At 37.5% G+C, this 23086-nt stretch overlaps 1 protein-coding gene across 3 annotated transcripts in view; it reads left to right on the top strand.

The window, feature by feature from the left end:
* The window catches only part of CFAP47 (cilia and flagella associated protein 47), a 502530-nt gene that overhangs the window by 447000 nt on the left and 32444 nt on the right, over positions 1–23086 (top strand). For all 3 annotated transcript variants that reach the window (XM_072815366.1, XM_072815367.1, XM_072815365.1), the window contains 2 exons: positions 6817–6988; positions 9915–10076. In XM_072815366.1, coding sequence (XP_072671467.1) covers positions 6817–6988; positions 9915–10076 — 334 coding nt within the window. The remainder of the gene's footprint in view (positions 1–6816; positions 6989–9914; positions 10077–23086) is intronic.

The following is a 23086-nucleotide window of genomic DNA, read 5'->3' as shown; positions in this document are numbered from 1 at the left end:
GATTCCCTCTAAAATAGCTTTTTCTGTGCTCAATACCACCAAACTTAAGAAGTTTATCTATTTTTTGACTAAAGACATTTTAATTTGTGAATGTTTCTGTTCTGAAGCATGTCCTATATAGAAGTAGATTTGTTCAGTCCCCTCCCAAACTTAATGTTTTTCTCTGTCTTTATGGTACCTGAATATTTGATAAATCCATTAACCTCTCCTTTGTCTGGGTTCCTTAAAGGCATCTGGTAATAACTTGATTCCTTTTCTGCCCATATTCGAAAGAGGTAATCAACTTGCCTGCACTCTGTAAGTCTACCTGCTTGCCTTTCCCTTCTTACCTATTTCTTTAAGGACAAGTCTGACCATGAAGACTGAATACTATTTTAGTCTTCAGTATATGCAAAGACAAACCAGCTCTTTTCTCCCTGTGTGTGTAATTTAATTATAGTATACCCAACACATTAAATAGTGTTCAAAAGAGTCATGTTGTTCATGCCAGTTTGTACTTCCTTTGGTCCCTTAAATCCATTATGGTGGAAATTAAAGTCTCTTAAATCCATTATGGTGGAAATTTTAAAACTCTCTGGCTTGGACTATGATGCAGTTTTAGGCATGATCACTAATTAAACCCTTATATTCCTGCACACAGGTTTGTGACCAAATGAGAAGTAGATTCAAAATAGGTCAGATGGAGATCAAAATGTTACCTCTATTCATTATAAAGTGACTTGGCACTATGGATTCATTTGGGTTTATTAATACCTTCCACCAAAATGAAGTGAAGTGCATTTACCCGAGACTAGCCAGTTGTAGATTCCTGGCAGGAGCAAACAACCTACACATGAAGGAGGAAAAGAAAGTGCACATTCTGGATTCAAGACATTAGGAAAGAAAGAGGTCTGCTCATCTACTCATGTTCCATTCCTTCACCCATATTCACTGATCAGATATGTTGCTTTTCCCCCAATGGCAAGTCATGATGGAGGAGGCAGATTGATGCTGAGACTTTTTTCCTCCTATACTTTTCCTTTCTTGTGAGTGAATAGGCCCCTCTATATAGACATGATAAGCAGGAGATCAGAATCCCCAACACTCCTTCCCATCAGTTGCCCTTTATCTTCATCATCTTTCCCTAAGAGTCCAAAGAACCTTACCAAGCCTCATTAAATGAAAATGCCAGGACCTCTCTGCTCTCCTTCCACCCTGATTCCTCATATACACCATTGAGTTAACCAGGATTGATCACTTTTATATTTCTTTCATTCAACAACAATCTTGTGAGCATCTTTGCTGCCAGATACTTTGCTGAGCCCCAGAGATACCAAAATTAATAAGACACACAGACTGTTGTCAAGGAATTCAAAGAACATCTGTCCAACGTGTTGGATTTATGCAGCTGCAGTATTTAAATCAATTGGTATTGCCCTACTGGAATATTATTATATGTGGATATTTAGACTGTATTTTGCAATGTCACTTCTTTAAAATTACAAATTACAAATTATTCTGTGTGGGCATAATCTCCCCCATAATTGTATTTGTTCTTCCTAAGTAATTCTTGGTCTATGCCTTCTTTGTGCCTCCCTGAGGATTAGTTCAGTAACTATCTCTATGAGATTTTTTCTGTGAGGGTGGTTTTATTGTTTAACTGCATATCAGATTCATGCCTCTTCCTTTTATTTTCCAGATGTTCTATAACTTGAGGCCATTGTTCTTTGATTAATCTGTTATCCTTTTTGTGTGTCTGATTTGCTAATTTATGTGTCACACTGGTCTCATTTCCATCATCTTGCTGTATGTTGTTTGCACGTCATATGTAAACTCTCATGCCCTGTTTGGTCTGTAATCACTCACAGCTCCTGGGAAACCTGTCATTGGCCCTTCCAAGACCCTACCTTGGCCTCTAGATTTGATCTTTTCCCCTGCTTTTGTTCATTTTACTTTCTTTGCTCAACTCATTCTGTTAAGGTTTCTGTCCTAACTGTCCTAACGAGACTGCCCTTCACAAGATGGTCACCTTTATCCAGTATAAACCTATGGTCAGATTTCTGTCCTGAGCTCACTCAGCCTTTCAACATTTGACCCAGTTGAAGGACTTCCTGCTCTTAGTTTTCATGACTAGTCTTATTATTTATTATCTCACTGGTTGCCTCTCCTCCATTTTTCTGGTTAGCACCTCTTCTTCTGACCAGGATCTAAATGTTTGAGAGACCAAGGGCTCTGCCCTGAGGGACACCACATTCCATTGCGCCAGTTATGTCCAGCATATTTCCAGAAGCTGCTGCTAACGGTATCTTTTCAGCAATTGTGCCACTTGACTGGCCTCATATCCCAGGTTATGAAGTATAAAGCCAGACACCTTGGGTTCTTCTATTTCATCTCTTTAGGGCCTTGGGAAAATTACTTTTATCTCTCTATAAACTCAGTTTCTTCAACTGTGACATGGAGATAATAATGGCATCTACTTCATAGGCTGTTTCTGAGGATTAAATATGTAAATGCATGGAATCCTTAGAAAGCCTATTGTTCTCCGTATGTGTTCCATAAGTGTTAGATCTTACCATTATTGTCATTCAAAGCTCTAGTGGGGGCATTTTGTGACAGTTATATACTAGAGTGACCATCTTCAGTTACTGACAAATGATGTTTTATAATGGAAACGTAGTCCTCTCATTGTCATTCAGTGAGTATTCTCATTAGTACACAGAAGAATATCCCTGGAAAAAGAAAATACAAAAATATGGTGCCTACATATTAGATAGAGACTGAAATTGGATGCTAATTGCTGAAAGCTCAGATCAAATATTTATGTTGCAAGAAGTTCCCTTATCTTTTTTTTTTTTGGTATCTTGTTTCAAATAAAATGTGTAAGAAGAGCATCAGATGTGAGGCCACCTTCTTTAATTTTTCATTTTGTAGTTTACTGTACTTGTAGTCAGAGCAGAGGAACATGCAGTTATATTAAATTAATCAAAATGTCTGGTCTGTTAAATGGCCTTATGAAAGTGAAGTAAAAACATGTCAATGAAATCTTCCTTCAGAAAGATTTGCAATTTTATTTAAAAAAAAGTAAGAGTTGTTTGTTCTTCATTACTTGTTCAAAGAAAATAGCTTTAGTGAGTTTATCCAGCCTTCTCTGTTTTCTTTGAATACTTTGCCGTCTTCATCTGTTTCAAATTTGTCCCTAGCATTCCATTCATTCCTTATGTGATTATGATGTTCTAACAAATGGGCATGCCCATTATTAGTGAAGCGAGAACAGACATTTAGGGGAAAAACATGAAATACAATGTTCATTATTCTTTGATAGTCATTTCTCCATAATTGAAATCTTTTTGTTGGGTTTATTTTGACATGTATTTCTTACAGATTAAAATGTATATGTTATAATAATACATAATTTCAAAGCATATTTTATAATGAATTTGTTATAATTCTATAGTTTCTGATTATATTTAGTCAGGTGTTCTTTTAAAAAAAAATGACTGATGTTCCTCCACATTGAATAAAATTCAGTCATTGTCCTGAGAAAATTCACCTTAGTAAATTTAATAACAGGAACCGTTGGCCAACTGCATGATTTATTGGCACTATGATACAGGCATTAGGTTGAATGATAATTATGCAGGGATATTATCCGGATGGGAGACATGCCCCTTTTGTTCAATATAATGACTCTGCTGACATACCCAAATGATTATAGGCATTATTATTTTGTGACACAATAGATAGATATGGATATGGATACAGATAAGATACAGGTATCATACTCTGAAATTCTCTGAAACCTGTTTGATTAAATATTTTGTATATATGTAAAGGATATGGATACAGGACAGAAGCAATAAGCTGGTGATTCTGTTGCCAGTCATGCTTACTCATGTCTCTCCCACTTTATACAGAGCAGGGCATTATCTGATCTTAATCTACATCTTCCTCTCACCCTGGTGCAAGCCATCACCTGGCCTGAACTACTGTGGAAACTTCCTTAAGTTCTCTCCCAATCCCCTGTTGCTCAATTTGCTATTAAAAGAGCACGTTACTGACATATTTAAAACATTCAGTGGGCTCCTGTTATTCATAGAAGTCCCAAATTCTCACCGTCCCCTGTATAGTCTTGCCTATTTTGTCCACTTTATCTTTTGACAAATTCTTGCCACTTCCTCTGCTCCATCCATGAGTTCTTTCTCAAATGGGCTAAGGTCGTTTCCATTCTGGCAAAATACCCCACGCTGCTCCAATGCTTAGGAGGCATTTTTTAAATTTCTTCATCCAGGTAACCTTTATCACCTTTCAATTTTGGTATATTGGTTTCTGCCTCAGTACCTTAGCAGCCAGGATCCCAGAACAGATGCTCTCATAACCTCCTTTACTTCTCCATAATAGCAATTATCACAGTAATTAAAAACTAGTGGTATTACTGTTAGTTTATTGCCAGTTCTTGCCTCTCAGTCTTCAGCTCCATGAGGGAAAAACCATACTTGTCATTTCAAGGAAAGCTTTTTACATACTGTTAAAACACAATTAAAGGGCAGCCCGGGTGGCTCGGCGGTTTAGCACTGCCTTCAGCCCAGGGCCTGATCCTGAGGACCCGGGATCGAGTCCCATGTCGGGCTCCCTGCATGGATCCTGCTTCTCCCTCTGCCTGTGTCTCTGCCTCTCTCTCTCTCTCTCTCTCTTTCTCTGTCTCTCATGAATAAACAAAATCTTTAAAACACAATTAAAGATAAATATATATTTATCCTATTAGGTTCATGAATTTAAGTGCCTTTTTAAGGGTTTGCTAAAAAACAGTAGAATTTTCCCTCCATGTTGAAAACTTTGTTACAGTAGTCCCAAACGCTGTTGGGTTGTAATTTTGAAATTGTAAAGTGTATTATGGGAAACTACATTTATTTAAATTTTGTTTTAGAAATGTGCTGGTATTCTCTTAGAGTTATGAGCTATGTTTGCCATGAGAGATTAATTTTATCCAACAATCAAGATAATTATTTTAAACTGGCCTCACTGACTTCACTCTTATCCACCCAGTCCACATAAAAATACTGTATAGTTTCTCTCCAAATTAGGAGCATAACAAAAACCATATTTCTCACTTGGTAATATGACTTTCCAAATAAAATGTAGAGACTAACAGATTGCTTTTAAGATACAATACAGAATGTCAGTTTATTGTGACTTTCTCCTTCTTCTTTCCCCCTCCTTTATGGGCTCAGAACAATATATTCCAGTTACAGACGAGGGGAATATGTGTAGTTTGAAAAATATATTCACATTGTTTCTACTTGTTTCACCTCCTATCTCTTAGCTGATAATCGTGTCTCTATTTTGTAGCAATGGATCTTCTTATGATTACAATTATAACATCCATAGGACAGATTCTCCACAGGGAGTTCAGTGCTTCTGAAACTAAATTTAGCTTCTCATTTCTTGTCTTCATTCTGACATAAACATTCCCATAAAGATTTTAGTAATTAAGTAGAAACAGATGCAGAGCTCAACTACATACAGTATTTGCTTTAAAAATATTATGTTATTTGAATGCAATGGAAATTTCATCTCCCATTAACCAATCTAAAATTCTTAAATGCTCTTTCTTTGTATGGATTATGGCTTCCTATGGAACATTTCCATATCTCCCTAGAACAAATAGACACATTATATGTAGACACATTGATTTTGCTATTGCAAAGACAGGTTATTGATAGGAACAATAATTGCTGATTTTGTCACCAGGATAAAAAATCAGCAATTCCAGAGATGAAAAATATACTTTTACATGTGGAAAAAGTAAGAAAAAAGAGAGAGAGAGAGAGAGATCTTATAAGAGTGTGGGTCAGCCAGTTATTTTACATTAATCCAGATATTGCTGGATAATCATTAAATGTGACTTGGGCTTGTTACAGCCATACTATTTTTCAGAGTTCTACAGCAGATATTATAATCAACTACGTCTTAAAGGTGGTCAGTTTTCTGCTTGGATTGCTTAAAGAAAGGTGGCCATCAGTTCTATGAACCCAAAGATCATGTTGACCTTTATATACTGGAGACAGACTGCAGAAATTACCTCAGCTGTGGACCAGGTCAAGTTATGGGTTCCTGAGCTCTCTTCCATGACCCATATGCAACAAACTTCTCAATTTGGCATTTGGGCTCTTTTTGCGTATGTGGAGAGTTAATATAATAGATATTTGTTCTTCTCTTATACATGCTAGTACTGGATTTAAGATATTTTTCACATGTACCCAACAAAACCCTGCTAGTACTTTCTTCTGGTAAGCTACTGGTTAAGAAAATATGGTTAACTAGGTGGTCTGTAATACCCCAAGACTAAAACATGAAAAATTCTCTCTTTTATTAAAATATATCAGAACTTGAAAATTCTGCCCTAATAGATTAGGATGCCGTTTTAATATTTTTTAAACTTAATTCAAATATTTCTTTATAAGTTACAAATCTATAAACTTTTAATAAATTTATTATATAGACCATGCCATATTATTTATATTTTATGGTAAGTATTGATTATTAATTTCCATCTAGCTATTTCTTATTTCATAAATCTAAATTTTAAAGATTTAAGGTAGTGGGAGTTGTCTTCTGCATTTATGTTTTTATTCAATAATTTATTTATTAACCTTTTAACAAAAACATTACTGAGTATTATTATACATCTGGTAATGCACTAGGTATTATGAATGCAATTTAAATAACATAAATCTTCTCCCTCCGTCTGAATATCTGTGCATGATTAGTGTTGACAGGTGATTGCTTTTCAATCTATATATACTTAAGTTGAAATCATTTTAATCTTGATTTTCTTAGGTATACCTCTAAAACGTGAATTTGAATATGAAATTCAATTTGAATCTGAAGCTATGAAGTCTAAGTTGGGATCCTGTGTAGCTTTATATATGATCAAAAAAATTTATCACATCAAAGATGAAATGATAACATTGGTCTTCAATGTGGTGTTTGCACCAAAGAAACCATTGAGGTAAACTTTTTTCTTTAAATAATATTATGACTCTTTGAAACTACATATTATTACTCTTTTAAACAATGTTGATTTTTCTTTCCATTTTTTATATTTAGATTGTATTACTACTTTGATGCTACTGAGGTAAATATTTTGGGCTAGATTCTCTCTAGCTATCAAGCTCTGAAAAGTATTCTGACAAAGAAAAAAAATAGTTAAAATGATTAGAAATCTAAGAAATCCTTCACAAACTGTGAACTCCCAAAGGTCATTAGGGTAGAATATTCACAAAAGAGTGGTGCACTCTGTAAATTTTTTTCAAAAACCACTGCCTTGGTGCTGTCCATTGGCAACATGATGTTTCTCTCTCTCTCTCTTAGATTTTTATTTATTTATTTTTAAAGATTTTATTTATTTATTCATGAGAGACACACAGAGAGAGGCAGAGACACAGGCAGAGGAAGAAGCAGGCTCCATGCAGAAGCCGGAAGTGGGACTCAATCCTGGGTCTCCAGGATCACACCCTGGGCTGAAGGCGGCGCTAAACCGCTGAGCCCCACCCCCCACCCCCACCCCCGCCCCGGGCTGCCCTCTCTTAGATTTTTAAATTTGAGAGAGAGAGAGAGAGAGAGAGAATGGGGGGAGGGCAGAGGGACAGAATTTTCAAGCAGGCTCCCTGCTGAGCACAGAGCCCAGTGAGGGGCTTAATCTCAGGATCCATGAGATCATGACCTGAACCAAAATCACCAGTCAGACACTTACCCTGCTGAGCCACCCAGGCACCCCAACATGATGTTTCTGGATACTACTTCTCAGAACCAGTTCGAATGATTAAAAATGCCTCAGCTGTGTTCTACTTCGTAGTTGCTTTTATCACCAAAACTATAACATTGCACATCCTGTAGTAAGATTTAAGAGGATCATATTGGAATCTCTGAGAATAGTGACCTTTGAATGTCTTTCTTCTGGGAAACCGCATCCAGTGTCTTTATATTTACTTGTTGGGCAACTGGTACTTAGCACATGCAAATGCTGCATCTGAAACAGGGATTTCTTTATGTCTTAATGCAGACACTGATCAGTACCACAATACACACAAAGTACAAAATACGGGGGTGCCTGGGTGGCTCAGTTGGTTAAGTGTTTGCCTCCTCAGGTATTGATCCCAGGATCCAGAAGCTCTGAGTCTGGCTCCCGGCTCAGAAGGGAGTCTGCTTCTCCCTCTGCCTTTCCCTGCTACTCATGATTTCATTCTCTCTCCCTCTCTCTCAAATAAATAAATGTATAAAACCTTTTTTAAAAAAAGTACAAAATACAATCTAGTAATGAAAAGACAGCTAAAGGGAATCCCTGGGTGGCGCAGCGGTTTAGCGCCTGCCTTTGGCCCAGGGCGCGATCCTGGAGACCCGGGATCGAATCCCACATCGGGCTCCCGGTGCATGGAGCCTACTTCTTCCTCTGCCTGTGTCTCTGCCTCTCTCTCTCTCTCTGTGTGTGACTATCGTAAATAAATAAAATTAAAAAAAAAAAAAGAAAGAAAAGACAGCTAAAGTATTAGCTGTGTTTTTAATTATTTCTGTAATTTAACTATGTATTTTATGGAGCCAGGCAAGTATTTAAAGTGGTTTTGAATATGTAGTTCAATCACTAAAACATATGAGGGTCATCTTCAGAAAACAGTAATAAAAACCAAGCTACAAGAAGATAGTATGCTGTAAACATTTATCTTTTTCATTATGATAGTTTTCTGTGTTTATTGCATAAGTATTTTTTTTTCACATTTAGATTTGTATTTTGTTGACTTAGTGATATAGAAATTACCAGCAACAACCAGAAAGAGAGTATGTTTTCCTTGGTGAATATGAGCACTACCATGTGAATTTATACCTATTCAACATTTTGTGGATTTAGAGTTTCTTGGTGAATGTTTGCAAACCTGATTTAGGACAACTTGTATGCATGATTCATAAATTTTTGTGTGTTGTGTGATATTCTGATGTAGTTTAAGAATTCCGTTTAAATATGTATATATTCGTTTACTTTTGTCATTCCTTCTTCCTTATTTATTTGAGGTGATTTGCTGGAAGATATACAGTTAAATGAGAAAAAACAAAATAAAACCAACAGCTCTAAATTATGAAAAACAACAAGAAAATAATTATACCTAAGCTATGTTTTACCTAGATAAGTGAAGAAAGTAAAATAATTTAAAATAATCAAATAAGGGCAGCCCCGGTGGCACAGCGGTTTAGCGCCGCCTGCAGCCCAGGGTGTGATCCTGGAGACCCTGGATCGAGTCCCACATCGGGCTCCCTGCATGGAGCCTGCTTCTCCCTCTGCCTCTCTCTCTCTCTGCATCTCTATGAATAAATAAATAAAAATTTTAAAAAATAAAAATAAAATAATCAAATAATTTAAATAATTTAAATTAAAATTGCAATTTAATTTTTAAAAATCTTTAAGTTAATTTTATGAGCTTTGTAAGTATTCACAGAAAATATAATTTTTCTACATGAAGCAAGAATTGAAAAAAACCTCCTCACAATGTTTCCTTTTGAACAAAATTTCCATACCGACCTATTTGTATAACACCTGGTTCCCTTCACTGACCTCACCTTGGATTCTTAAATATTATCATATTCTGTGCTGGTTACAGAAAATTTGCAGTCAATTCTGCATATTCTACTGGTTCTTAGTAAATAACTAGAGAGTAGATAAGATGTGCTACAATATATTTATCTCACAAGGAGATTGATAATATAACGAAAGACCTAAAAATTATTCCTAAAATGTAATTAACGGTCACCTGCATTTAAGTCCCAGCCTTTTTACCAACATCACAAGGTTTGCTAACGTTTTCTGCATGGATGTTGATCTGCTATATTGTATTCTCTTTTTGCTTGTTTTCCTTTAGTATCCTCTGTAATCTCTTTTTATATTTAAGGACACAAATTACACTGAAAATTGAGTGCATAACAGATGGGATTTGGAAGTTTCCCATAATGTTGGTTGCAACTGAGCCTGATGTGGATGATGTCATTGATATTGAAGGCATTGGTTTATTTAAGGAAGCAGTTGTTGACTTCAGAATGACAAGTCAGACAAGGTAATATATCTAGCAAAAGTATGTAACAGGTTTTGTAAATGTAATTTATGCTGAATTGAGAAACAAAATTTAAGATGGAAAATTCTATTATGTCCTCTTTTGCTGTGAAGCCAGAGGAATATTGCTTCTATGAATGAAAGCTTTATATATTTCATAATTTTTCAATAAAAATTAGAAAAATAGAGTCTACAAAGTGAGGACCAAGAAAACAGGTAACAAAAGTTAGTAGATGCTGAAATTTAGGATAATAGTTCTATTTTTTTAAGGTTTTATTTATTTATTTATTTAATTTATTTGAGAGAGAGAAAGAGAGCACATGAGTATTGGGAGGGGCAGACGGAGAGAGAGAGAGAGAGAGAGAGAGAGAATTTTAAGCAGACTCTGTACTGAGTGCAGAGTCCAATGAAGGACTTGATCTCAGGACGCTGAGATCATGACCTGAGCTGACACCAAGAGTCAGATGCTTAACTGACTGAGCCCCCCAGGCACTCCTCTGTTTTTCAAAGGATGTTATTAATGTATTTTTATAGCCCACTCACCTTAAGTTTTTATTTTCAATTCCAGTATAGTTAACATACAGTGTTATATTAATTTTGGGCGTGCAATATAATGATCAACAATTCTATACATCATTCGGTGCTAATCATAATAAGTGTACTCTTGATCCCTTTCACCTATTTCACCCATCCCCCCACCTCCCCTCTGGTAATCATCAGTTTGTTATCTATAATTAAGAGTCTGTTTCTTCGTTCATCTCTCTTTATTTTTTTCCCTTTTCATTTGTTTTGTTTCTTAAATCCCACCTGGGAGTAAAATCATATGGTGTTTGTCTTTCTCTGACTTATTTCATTTAGCATTGTACTCTCTCCCTCCATCCTTGCTACTGCAAATGGCAAAATTTTGTGCTTTTTTTTTTTTTTTTTTTTTTTTTATTTATTTATGATAGTCACAGAGAGAGAGAGAGAGAGGCAGAGACACAGGCAGAGGGAGAAGCAGGCTCCATGCACCGGGAGCCTGACGTGGGATTCGATCCCGGGTCTCCAGGATCGCGCCCTGGGCCAAAGGCAGGCGCTAAACCACTGCGCCACCCAGGGATCCCAATTTTGTGCTTTTTTATGGCTGAATAATATTCTATTGTGTGTATGTGTGTGTGTGTATTTTTACCACTTCTTTATCCATTTATCTATCAATAGATACTTGGTCTGCTTCCATAATTTGGCTATTGTAAAAAAATGCTGCAAGAAAAAATAAATGTATATTTGGGCTACATATATCTTTTCAGATTAGTGTTTTTGTATTCTTGGGTAAATACTCAATAATGAGATTAGTTGATCATAGGGTAGTTCTATTTTTAATTTTTTGAGGAAGCTCTATGCTCTCTTCCACAGTGGCTACACCAGTTTACATTCCCACCAACTGTACACAAGGGTTCCTTTTCCTCCACACTCTCACCAGCACTTGTTGTTTTTTGTGCTTTTGATTTTAGCTATTCTGACAAGTGTGAGGTGATATCTCATTGTGTTTTTTTCTTCAAGTTTTTGTTAAATTCCAGTTAGTCAACATACAGTGTAATATTAGTTTCAGGTGTGTAATACAGTGGTTCATTATCTCCATACAGTAGCTGATGCTCATCACAAGTGCCCTCCTTAATCCCCATCACCTATTTCATTCATCCCCCCACCCATCTCCCCTCCAGTGACCCTCTGTTTTTTCTGTATAGTTAAGAGTCTGTTTCCTGGTTTGCCTCTCTTTTCCCCCCATGTTCATCTGTTTTGTTTCTTAAATTCCACATGGAAGTGAGATCGTATGATATTTGGCCTTCTCTGACTTATTTCACTTAGCATAATTCTCTCGAGCTCTATCCACATCGTTACAGATGGCAAGATTTCATTCTTTTTGATGGCTGAGTAATATTCCTTTGTATACTTTTACCACCTCTTCTTTATCCATTCATTAGTAAATGGATATTTGGGCTCTTTCCATTGCTGATAATGCTGCTATAAACATGCAGGTGCATGTATCTCTTTGAATCAGTATTTTTGTCTCTTTTCAGTAAATACTTAGTACTGCAATTGCTGGATCATAGGGTAGTTTTATTTCTAAATTTTTTTTAAAAGGCTTTATTTATTTATGTTAGAGAGAGAGAGCCTCCATGCATATAAGTGGGAAGAGGGGCAAAGAGGGAGAAAGCAGGAAAGGGAGATAATCTCCAGCAGACTCCACACTGAATGCAGAACCTGCCAGGGGGCTTCATTTTATAACCCTGAGATCATGACCTGAGCTGAAACCAAGAGTTAGATGATTAACCAACTGAGCCACCCAGGCATGCCTTATTTTTAGCTTTTTGAGGGACCTCTGTAGTGTTTTCCAGTGTGGCTAAACCAGCTTGCATTCCCACCAACAGCACAAGAGGTTTCTCCTTTCTCCACATCCTCATCAATACCCATTGTTTCCTGTGTTGTTAATTTTAGCCATTCTCACAACCAAGAATTAGTATCTCATTGTGGCTTTGATTTGCATTCCACTGATGACAGTGATGTCGAACATCTTCTCATGTGTCTTTTGGCCATCTGTATGTCTTCTTTGGAGATATGTATGCTCATGACTTCTGTCCATTTTCTAATTGGATTATCTGTTTCTTGAGTGTTGAGTTGTATCAGTTCTTTATACATTTTGGATACGAACCCTTTATTAGATATGTCATTTGTAAATACCGTCTCCCATTCAGTGGGTTGTCTTTTAGTTTTGTTGATTGTTTCTTTTTTGGGCAGAAGCTGTTTATTTTGATGTAATCCCAATAGTTTATTTGCTTTTATTTCCCTTGCCAAAGAAGACATATCTAGAAAAAAATTTAAAGATAGATGGAATATTTTTCAGTAAACTTTAATGGTTTGGAGTTATGAAGTGGTTTAACTAGTTAGAGATGACTGGGTAACCTATATTGATTCTATTTTCTTTGTTATTATTTGTTCCACCATAGCTACCCTAGTTATACTTGTGATAACATAGGCAGCATGACCACAATACTTTTACTAATCTCACATGTAAAACACATTTTACACCTGTTTTTGAGATATAATGAACATGCCGTAAAATTTCATTGTAAGTATACATCTTAATAATTTCTTTGAAAAATTATAGAATTTGCAATCATAACCACATTCTAGGTTTAGAACTCTTCCATTTCCTTCCAAATATCTCTCAACCCCCTTTGCACTCAACCCCTGCTCCCACCCCCAGTCTCAGGCAACCAGTGATTTGCTTTATGTCTCTATAATCTTGCATTTTCTGGATATTTCATATAAATAAAATTGCCCAATATGTAGTATTTTTTAAACTATTTTTAAACAGTGTTAGGTTTATGACAGAATTGAGAAGAAGGTGCAGAGATTTCTCATATACCTCCTGCCCCAACTCTATGCATAGCCTTTCTGATAGTCAACTTCACTTCACTCACTGGAATGGTACATTTTTTACCAAGGATGGGGCTACATTTATCATCATAATCACCCAAAGTCCATAGTTCCCTTAGGTTAGTGTTATACATTCTATTAATTTGGAAAGAACAATGGCATATATACATCATTATAATATACAGAGTATTTTCACTGCACTAAAAAATTCCTCAGTGCTCTCCCTATTTAACTCTCTCCCACCCCGGGAAACCTAGTCTACTAGTTTTGCCTTTTTCAGAATGTTCAATAATTGGAATCATATAGTATGTAGGCTTTTCAGACTGGCTTCTTTTGCTTAGACATATGCATGTAAGGTTTATCCATGTTTTTTCATGGCTTGGTAGCTCATTTTTTTAGCATTGAGTAATCCACTGTCTGGATGTACCACAGCTTATTTACCCATTCACCTGATGAAGGATGTCTTGGTTGCTTCAACGTTTTGGCAATTGTGAACGAAACTGCTGCAAACATCTGGGTACAGGTTTTACTGTGGATATAAGTTTTCAAGTCTTTGGGGTAAACACCCAGGAGCATGATGCCAGATCTTATGATGAGGGTATGTTTAGTTTTATAAGAAATTGCCAAACTATCTTCTTCCTTTCTTTTTGCAATTTATTTATTTTTTTAATTATTTTTTATTGGAGTTCAATTTGCCAACATATAGCATATCGCCCAGTGCTCATCCCATCAAGTGCCCCCCTGGGTGCCCATCATCCAGTCACCCCAAACCCCCGCCCACCTCCCTTTCCACTACCCCATGTTCGTTTCCCAGAGTTAGGTGTCTCTCATGTTCTGTTACCCTCTTTAATATTTCCCATTCATTTTATCTCCTTTCCCCTTTATTCCCTTTCACTATTTTTTATATTCCCCAAATGAATGAGACCATATGTTTGTCCTTCTCTGATTCACTTACTTCACTCAGCATAATACCCTCCGGTTCCATCCACATGGAAGCAAATGGTGGGTATTTGTCATTTCTAATGGCTGAGGAATACTCCATTGTATACATAGACCACAGCTTCTTTATCCATTCATCTTTCGATGGACACCAAGGCTCCTTCCACAGTTTGGCTATTGTGGACATTGCTGCTAGAAATATCGGGGTGCAGTTGTCCTGTGGTTTCACTGCATCTGTATCTTTGGGGTAAATCCCCAGTAGTGCAATTACTGGGTCATAGGACAGTTCTATTTTTAACTCTTTGAGGAACCTCCACACAGTTTTCCAGAGTGGCTGCACCAGTTCACATTCCCACCAACAGTGTAGGAGGGTTCCCTTTTCTCCCCATCCTCTCCAACATTTGTTGTTTCCTGTCTTGTTAATTTTCCCCATTCTCACTGGTGTGAGGTGGGATCTCATTGTGGTTTTGATTTGTATTTCCCTGATGGCAAGTGATGCGGAGCATTTTCTCATGTGCTTGTTGGCCATGTCTATGTCTTCCTCTGTGAGATTTCTGTTCATGTCTTTTGCTCATTTCATGATTGGATTGTTTGCTTCTTTGCTGTTGAGTTTAATAAGTTCTTTATAAGATCTTGGACACTAGCCCTTTATCGGATACGTCTTTTGCAAATATCTTCTCCCATTCTGTAGGTTGTCTTTTAGTTTTGTTGACTGTTTCTTTTGCTGTGCAGAAGCTTTTTATCTTGATGAAGTCCCAATAGTGCATTTTTGCTTTCATAGATGTATCTTGCAAGAAGTTGCTGTGGCCGAGTTCAAAAAGGGTGTTGCCTGTGTTCTCCTCTAGGATTTTGATGGATTCTTGGCTCACATTTAGACCTTTCATCCATTTTGAGTTTATCTTTGTCTGCTGTAAGAGAATGGTCTAGTTTCATTCTTTTGCATGTGGCAGTCCAACTTTCCCAGCACCATTGATTGAAGAGACTGTCTTTTTTCCAATGGATAGTCTTTCTTGCTTTGTTGAATATTAGTTGACCATAGAGTTGAGGGTCCACTTCTGGGTTCTCTATTCTGTTCCATTGATCTATGTGTCTGTTTTTGTGCCAGTACCACACTGTCTTGATGACCACAGCTTTGTAGTACAACCTGAAATCTGGCATTGTGATGCCCCCAGCTATGGTTTTCTTTTTTAATATTCCCCTGGCTATTCGGGGTCTTTTCTGATTCCACACAAATCTTAAAATAATTTGTTCCAACTCTCTGAAGAAAGTCCATGGTATTTTGTTAGGGATTGCATTAAATGTGTAAATTGCCCTGGGTAACATTGACATTTTCACAATATTAATTCCGCCAATCCATGAGCATGGAATATTTTTCCATCTCTTTGTGTCTTCCTCCATTTCCTTCAGAAGTGTTCTGTAGTTTTTAGGGTATAGATCCGATACCTCTTTGGTTAGGTTTATTCCTAGGTATCTTATGCTTTTGGGTGCAATTGTAAATGGGATTGACTCCTTAATTTCTCTCTCTTCGGTCTCATTGTTAATGTATAGAAATGCCACTGGTTTCTGGGCATTGATTTTGTATCCTGCCACACTGCTGAATTGCTGTATGAGTTTAGCAATCTTGGGGTGGAGTCTTTGGGTTTTCTATGTACAGTATTATGTCATCTGCAAAGAGAGAGAGTTTAACTTCTTCTTTGCCAGTTTGAATGCCTTTTATTTCTTTTTGTTGCCTGATTGCTGAGGCTAGGACTTCTAGTACTATGTTGAATAGCAGTGGTAAGAGTGGACATCCCTGTCGTGTTCCTGATCTTAGTAGAAAGGCTCCCAGTGTTTCCCCATTGAGAATGATATTTGCTGTGGGCTTTTTGTAGATGGCTTTTAAGATGCTGAGGAATGTTCCCTCTATCCCTACACTCTGAAGAGTTTTGATCAGGAATGGATGCTGTAAAAAAAAAAAAAAAAAAAAAAAAAGGAATGGATGCTGTATTTTGTCAAATGCTTTCTCTGCATCTATTGAGAGGATAATATGGTTCTGTTTATTCTCTTGTTGATATGATCTATCATACTGATTGCTTTATGAGTGTTGAGCCAGCCTTGCCTCCCAGGGATAAATCCCACTTGGTCATGGTGAATAATCTTTGTAATGTACTGTTGGATTCTATTGGCCAGTATCTTGTTGAGAATTTTTGCATCTGTGTTCATCAGGGATATTGGTCTATAATTCTCATTTTTGGTGGGGTCTTTGTCTGGTTTTGGAATTAAGGTGATGCTGGCCTCATAGAACGAATTTGGAAGTACTCCATCTCTTTCTATCTTTTGGAACAGCTTTAGTAGAATAGGTATGGTTTCTTCTTTAAACGTTTGATAGAATTCCCCTGGGGGGAAAAAAAAAAGAATTCCCCTGGGAAGTCATCTGGCCCTGGACTTTTGTGTCTTGGGAGGTTTTTGATGACTGCTTCAATTTCTTCCCTGATTATTGGCCTGTTCAGGTTTTCTATTTCTTCCTGTTCCAGTTTTGGTAGTTTGTGGTTTTCCAGAAATGCGTCCATTTCTTCTAGATTGCCTAATTTACTGGCGTATAGCTGCTCATAATATGTTTTTAAAATCGTTTGTATTTCCTTGGTATTGGTGGTGATCTCTCCTTTTTCATTCGTGATTTTATTAATTTGAGTCTTTTCTCTTTTGTTTTTAATAAGGCTGGCTAGAAGTTGATCTGTCTTACTAATTCTTTCAAAGAACCAACTCCTGTTTTTGTTGATCTACAGTTCTTCTGATCTCTATTTCATTGAGTTCTGCTTAAATCTTTATTAACTCTCTTCTTCTGCTGGGTGTAGGTTTTATTTGCTGTTCTTTCTCCAGTTCCTTTAGGTGCAAGGTTAGCTTGAATATTTGAGTTTTTTTCCAGTTCTTTGAGTAATGCTCGTATTGCAATATATTTCCCTCTCAAGACTGCTTTTGCTGTATCCCAAAGATTTTGAATGGTTGTATCTTCATTCTCATTAGTTTCCATGAATCTTTTTAATTCTTCTCTAGTTTCCTAGTTGACCCTTTCGTCTTTTAGCAGGATGGTCTTTTACCTCCACGTGTTTGAATATCTTCCAAATTTCTTCTTGTGATTTAGTTCTAGTTACAAAACATTATGGTCTGAAAATATGCAGGGGACAATCCCAATCTTTTGGTATCTGTTAAGACCTGATTTGTGACCCAGTATATGGTCTATTCTGGAGAAAGTTCCATGTGCACTTGAGAAGAATGTGTATTCAGTTGTGTTTGGATGTAAAGTTCTGTAAATATCTGTGAAATCCATCTGGTCCAGTGTATCATTTAAAGCTCTTATTTCTTTGGAGATGTTGTGCTTAGAAGATCTGTCATTTACAGAAAGTGCCATGTGGAAGTCTCCCAGTAGTCTCCCATATCTAAGTATGTCATAACTTTTGTTATTAATTGATTGATATACTTGGCAGCTCCCACTTTAGGGGCATAAATATTCATGATTGTTAGGTCCTCTTGTTGGATAGATCCTTTAAGTATGATATAGTGTCCCTCTTCATCTCTTACTACAGTCTTTGGGGTAAACTTTAATTTATCTGATATGAGGATGGCTACCACTGCTTTCTTTTGAGGACCATTTGAGTGGTAAATGGTTCTCCAACCTTTCATTTTCAGGCAGTAGGTGTCCTTAGGTCTATAAAGAGTCTCTTGTAAACAGAAAATTGATGGGTCTTGCTTTTTTATCCAGTCTGAAACCCTGCATCTTTTGATGGGATCGTTAAGCCCATTCACGTTCAGAGTTACTATTGAAAGATATGAATTTAGTGTCATCATGATACCTATTCAGTCCCTGTTTCTGTGGATTGTTTCCTTGGACTTCCTGTTTCTTTTACAGAGTGCCCCTTAATATTTCTTGCAGAGCTGGCTTGGTGGTCACATATTCTTTCAGTTTGTGCCTATGTTGGAAACTCTTTATCTCTCCTTCTATTCTGAATGAGAGCCTTGCTGGATAGAGTATTCTTGGCTGCAGGTTCTTCTCATTTAGGACCCTGAATATATCCTGCCAGCCCTTTCTGGCCTGCCAGGTCTCTGTGGAGAGGTCTGCTGTTAATCTAATACTTCTCCCCATATAAGTTAGGGATCTCTTGTCTCTTTCTGCATTAAAGATCTTCCCTTTATCTTTGGAATTTGCAAGTTTCACGATTAAATGTCAAGATGTTGAACGGTTTTTATTGATTTTAGAGGGGGGATTTCTATCTCCTTGATCTGAATGGGTGTTTCCCTCCCCAAGTTAGGGAAGTTCTCAGCTATGATTCATTCAAATATACTTTCTGGTCCTCTGTCCCTTTTGGCACCCTCTGGAACCCCAATTAAATGTAGAATTTTTTCCTTCTGAGGCTGTCATTTATTTCCCTTAACATTTCCTCATGGTCTTTTAATTGTTTTTCTATTTTTTCCTCAGCTTCATTGCTTGCCATCAAATTGTCTTCTATGTCAACTCACTCATTCTTCTACCTCATTAATCCTCATTGTTAGGACCTCCAGTTTGGATTGCATCTCATTTAATTGATTTTTAATTTCAGCCTGATTAGGTCTAAATTCTGCAGTCATGAAGTCTCTTGAATCTTTTATGCTCTTTTCCAGGACCACCAGTAGCTTTATAATTGTGCTTCTGAATTGGCTTTCTGACATTGAATTGTAATCGAACAGACAAAAAAAAAAAAAAAAAGGAACAGAAAACAAAAACAAAAACAAAAAAAACAAGAGGGGTATCCTCTGGTTCTATATACTGTAAATCCCTCGACTTCCCCTGGAGCTTTCCAGCGCTGCTTGGTCAAAAACTTGCTCTTCCCCTGTCCTTGCAGCTGGTCTTCTGGGGGAGAGGGTGCTGTGCTGATTCTCAGGTGTGTGCACCTGGGGGAGCTGCCCCGCCCCCTGCCAGGTACATGGCTCAGTGGGAGCTGTTGACCCAGTGAGGACTCTGTTCCCTGGGGCCCTACTCGGTCCAAGGCAGGAGGTGACACCAGGAGGAACAACCACACAGGCGGTGGCCAGCTCCCCAGCCCTAGAGTCAGCTCCCACAGTAACTACCGCAGTCTCCCAGTCGGCACTGGCCTGGGCGCTCCGGAGGCAGGAGGCGCTGATCTGCACAGCTTGGGGCCTTCGGAGGCAGGAGCGTCCTCGCTGTCCTGGGCCCTCCCCGCCTCAGCCTGTCTGAGGGGAACGTCGGATCCCGGGCTGTGTCCCCGGCGCCCTGGGATCCGGGGCCTGCGCTGCTGGAATCACGCTCCCGGGGCCGCACAGCCCCCTCCGCGCTGAGCTGCTGCCTGACCCACTGGCTTCTCCCCGACACCACGCCGGGCGGCTCGAAGCCTTTACCGTGCTCTGCCCGCGGGGAGTGGGGCGCTCTCCCCTGGGCGCACCTCCTGTTAGTGACCCCGGGAACCTGGGGGCTCCACTGCCCCTCTTGGGGTCCTGCCCGAGTTCCCTGAGCGCCTTTCCTTCCCGGAAGGTTGGTAAAGTTTCTGCTCCTCCCGGACTGGGCTCTCCTGTCCTGGAGGCTCTCACCGCCCCCCTTAGCCCGGCTCCTCGTGGGGCCCCTCCCCCACTGGATATTTATTTATTTATTTATTTATTTATTTATTTATTTATTTATTATTTTTCTGTCTTCCTACCTTGTTAAAAGCGCAAACTCTTCTCTCTGTAGCATTCCAGCTGTTCTCTCTTTAAATCTTAGCCAAATTCATAGGTTTTCAGAATGATTTGAAAGTTATCCGTGTAAGTTGGTGGGGACAGGTGAGGTGAAGACCCTACTCCTCCGCCATCTTGTTCCGCCCCCCCCCCCCAACTGTCTTCCTAAGTGGCTGTGCCATTTTGTATTCTCACCAATTGTGAATGACAGTTTCTGTTGCTCTATATCCTCATCAGCATGTGATTCTGTTAGTGTTCTGGATTTTGGCCATTTTAAAATAAGTGTAGCAGTATCTCATTGTAGTTTTAGTTTGCATTGCCTAATAACATACGGTACACAATACATCTTTTCAAATGCTTACTTGACATCTGCATATCTCCTTTGGTGAGGAATGTGATAAGGTCTTCAGCTCACTTAAATTGGGCTGCTTGGGGTTTTTTATTGTTGAATTTTAAGAGTTCTCTCCATATAATGCATAATAGTCCATTATCAATGTGTCTTTTACAAATACTTTCTCCCAGTCTGTAGCTTGTGTTCTAATTCTCTTGATACTGTTCATCACAGAGAAGTTTTTACTGTTAACAGCGTCCAACTAACCGATTTTTCTTTCATGAATTGTGTCTTTGCTGTTATATCTAAGGCATCACCATACCAAAAGTCATCTAGGTTTTCTCTTATGCTATCTTCTACTACATAGTTTTGTGTTTTGCATTTAGGTTTATAATCCATTTTGAGTTAACTTTTGTATGAGTATAAAGTATGTGTCTAGATTCTTTTTTGTTTCCTTGCATGCAGATGTGCAGTTGTTCCAGCACCATTTGTTGAAGAGACTCTTTGCTTCATTGTATTGCTTCTGCTCTTTTGTCAAAGATCGGTTGACTGATCGATATATGTATGTGTATTTCTAGGCCCTCTGTTCTATTCCACTGATCTATTTGCGTGTTCTTTGGCCAATACCACACTGTCTTGATTACTGTAGCTTTATAGTAAGTCTTGAAGTTGGGTAGTCTTATTCTACAACTTCCAAAGATATTTCAAATTATTAGATATTTTTGTTTACATGTAGATATATTAAGTGCACTCAGAAAGTTTTTCAGGACTAGTGAAATAGTTTCAACTGATTTTATCATAACCAATATTTTCTCAAATGCAATATTGGCAAAAAAAAAAAAAAAACAGTTGGAAATAAGCTCCCCAAATTGTATTTTTTGATTATACTCAATGTTGTTTCCCTTTGCTTATATATATTTTAGCTCAGTAATAGTTCAGATGGTTTTTCCTTTATGTTTGAGCAATTGAAATTGTCTCATTAGATTCTCTGTCTGTAGGCCTTTCATTCCAACTTACTTTATATATTGCAGTAAAACCAATCTCCTTAAAACAATGCTATTGGGCAGCCCCGGTGGCGCAGCAGTTTAGTGCCACCTGCAGCCCAGGGTGTGATCCTTGGGGACCCAGGATCAAGTCCCACATCAGGCTCTTTGCATGGAGCCTGCTTCTCCCTCTGCCTGTGTCTCAGCTTCTCTGTGTCTCTCATGAATAAATAAATAAAATCTTTAAAAAAAACAAAAACAATGTTATTAACATGTAACTCCCCTTGTCAAAAGCATTTGATAGTTTCCTGTTGCTTACCCAAAGTTGCATCTAAATTATGCATGTTCTTCATGGTCCTAGCTCATTCTGACCTTTCCTATTTCTTCTTTCCACTGCCTAAAACAGATCTTCTGCCTCAGTCTTAAGGAAAAAAATATCACAATTCTCAGAGTGTCTTATCCGTTACTCCTCACCTTTCTTCAGTTTCTGTCTGCTTCTAAAATGCCCTTCATATCCTCTCCACATTTCTAAATTCTACTCATTGTTCTTCTCATCACAAAATAATCTTACTTGACAATTTATATATACTTATATATATGTGTACATATGTAAATACACCATATATATACATATAATATATGTAATTATATGTATTTCTTAAGCATAATATATAGAATTTTTTTGCAATTTCTTCTGTGTCTTTTGTATTTGCAATACTAGGCTTTGTTCAAAATTAGTTTCTATTAGATATCTAGTAATGAATCAAACTTAGAAAAATAATTTAGAATTACTTATTTTATTCATTCAACAAAATTTCCAAAGATAAATATTCCAGTTAGGCCAGTATAATACGGTATTCTCTTAGAAAAATTACTGTTATTGTGTGCAAGAGAACAAAATGACATTCTACTTTAATATGAAAATATAAACCCATAATGAAACTCATAGTTTGAGTTTCATTTATTTTCGAAGGTTCTAAGACTCTAAATTGTGTTTTTCTTCTGTAAATGCTTGAATCAAAGTTAGTATTCAATAAATGTTAAGTTAATTGTGAAACCAACTAAAAGGCACCGAGCTGATTTCTGCAGGCAAATTCAAAGAATATAGAGCTTTGTAATTATTGCATATCAATAGACAATAAGCATTGGATAAGGTGGTGTTTTATTCCAATTATAGTTTACTCTATAGAAAGCAAGATCCCCATGGGACCATGTTTTATTCATCTTTGTAAACTCTCTACCTAGGTATGCAATAAACTATTTCAATCAACAGATACTTTAAACTAAGTCTTGAAACTTAAGTTGTCACTTGAAATGCAGATTAGGGAAGGAATTGAAAGAGTTCCAGGAGGAGGGTATTATATGTACAAAGTTCTAGAGGGATGAGACAGTGAGTTCTATTGAAAGTACTGAAAGTAGTTAGAATAGCTGCAGTTAGGAGCACCATGGAGACACTGGGAGCAGGTAACAGAATTGGCATTATGGTTCTCAACTAGAGAACCATAAGGCTCCTGGATTCTATTATTCTATTCATTCATCATGCCTGAGGGAAAGAGTAGAATAATGTAGTGACCATTTCAAATTCATTAATTCAATAGTTATTGCACATCTCCTTGTTCCATGTAGTGACCATTTCAAATTCATTAATTCAATAATTATTGC

Source organism: Canis lupus, chromosome X (assembly GCF_048164855.1).
Source record: "Canis lupus baileyi chromosome X, mCanLup2.hap1, whole genome shotgun sequence".
In the NCBI taxonomy this organism is placed as follows: Eukaryota; Metazoa; Chordata; class Mammalia; order Carnivora; family Canidae; genus Canis; species Canis lupus.
This window is presented reverse-complemented; position numbering and strand designations above follow the sequence as displayed.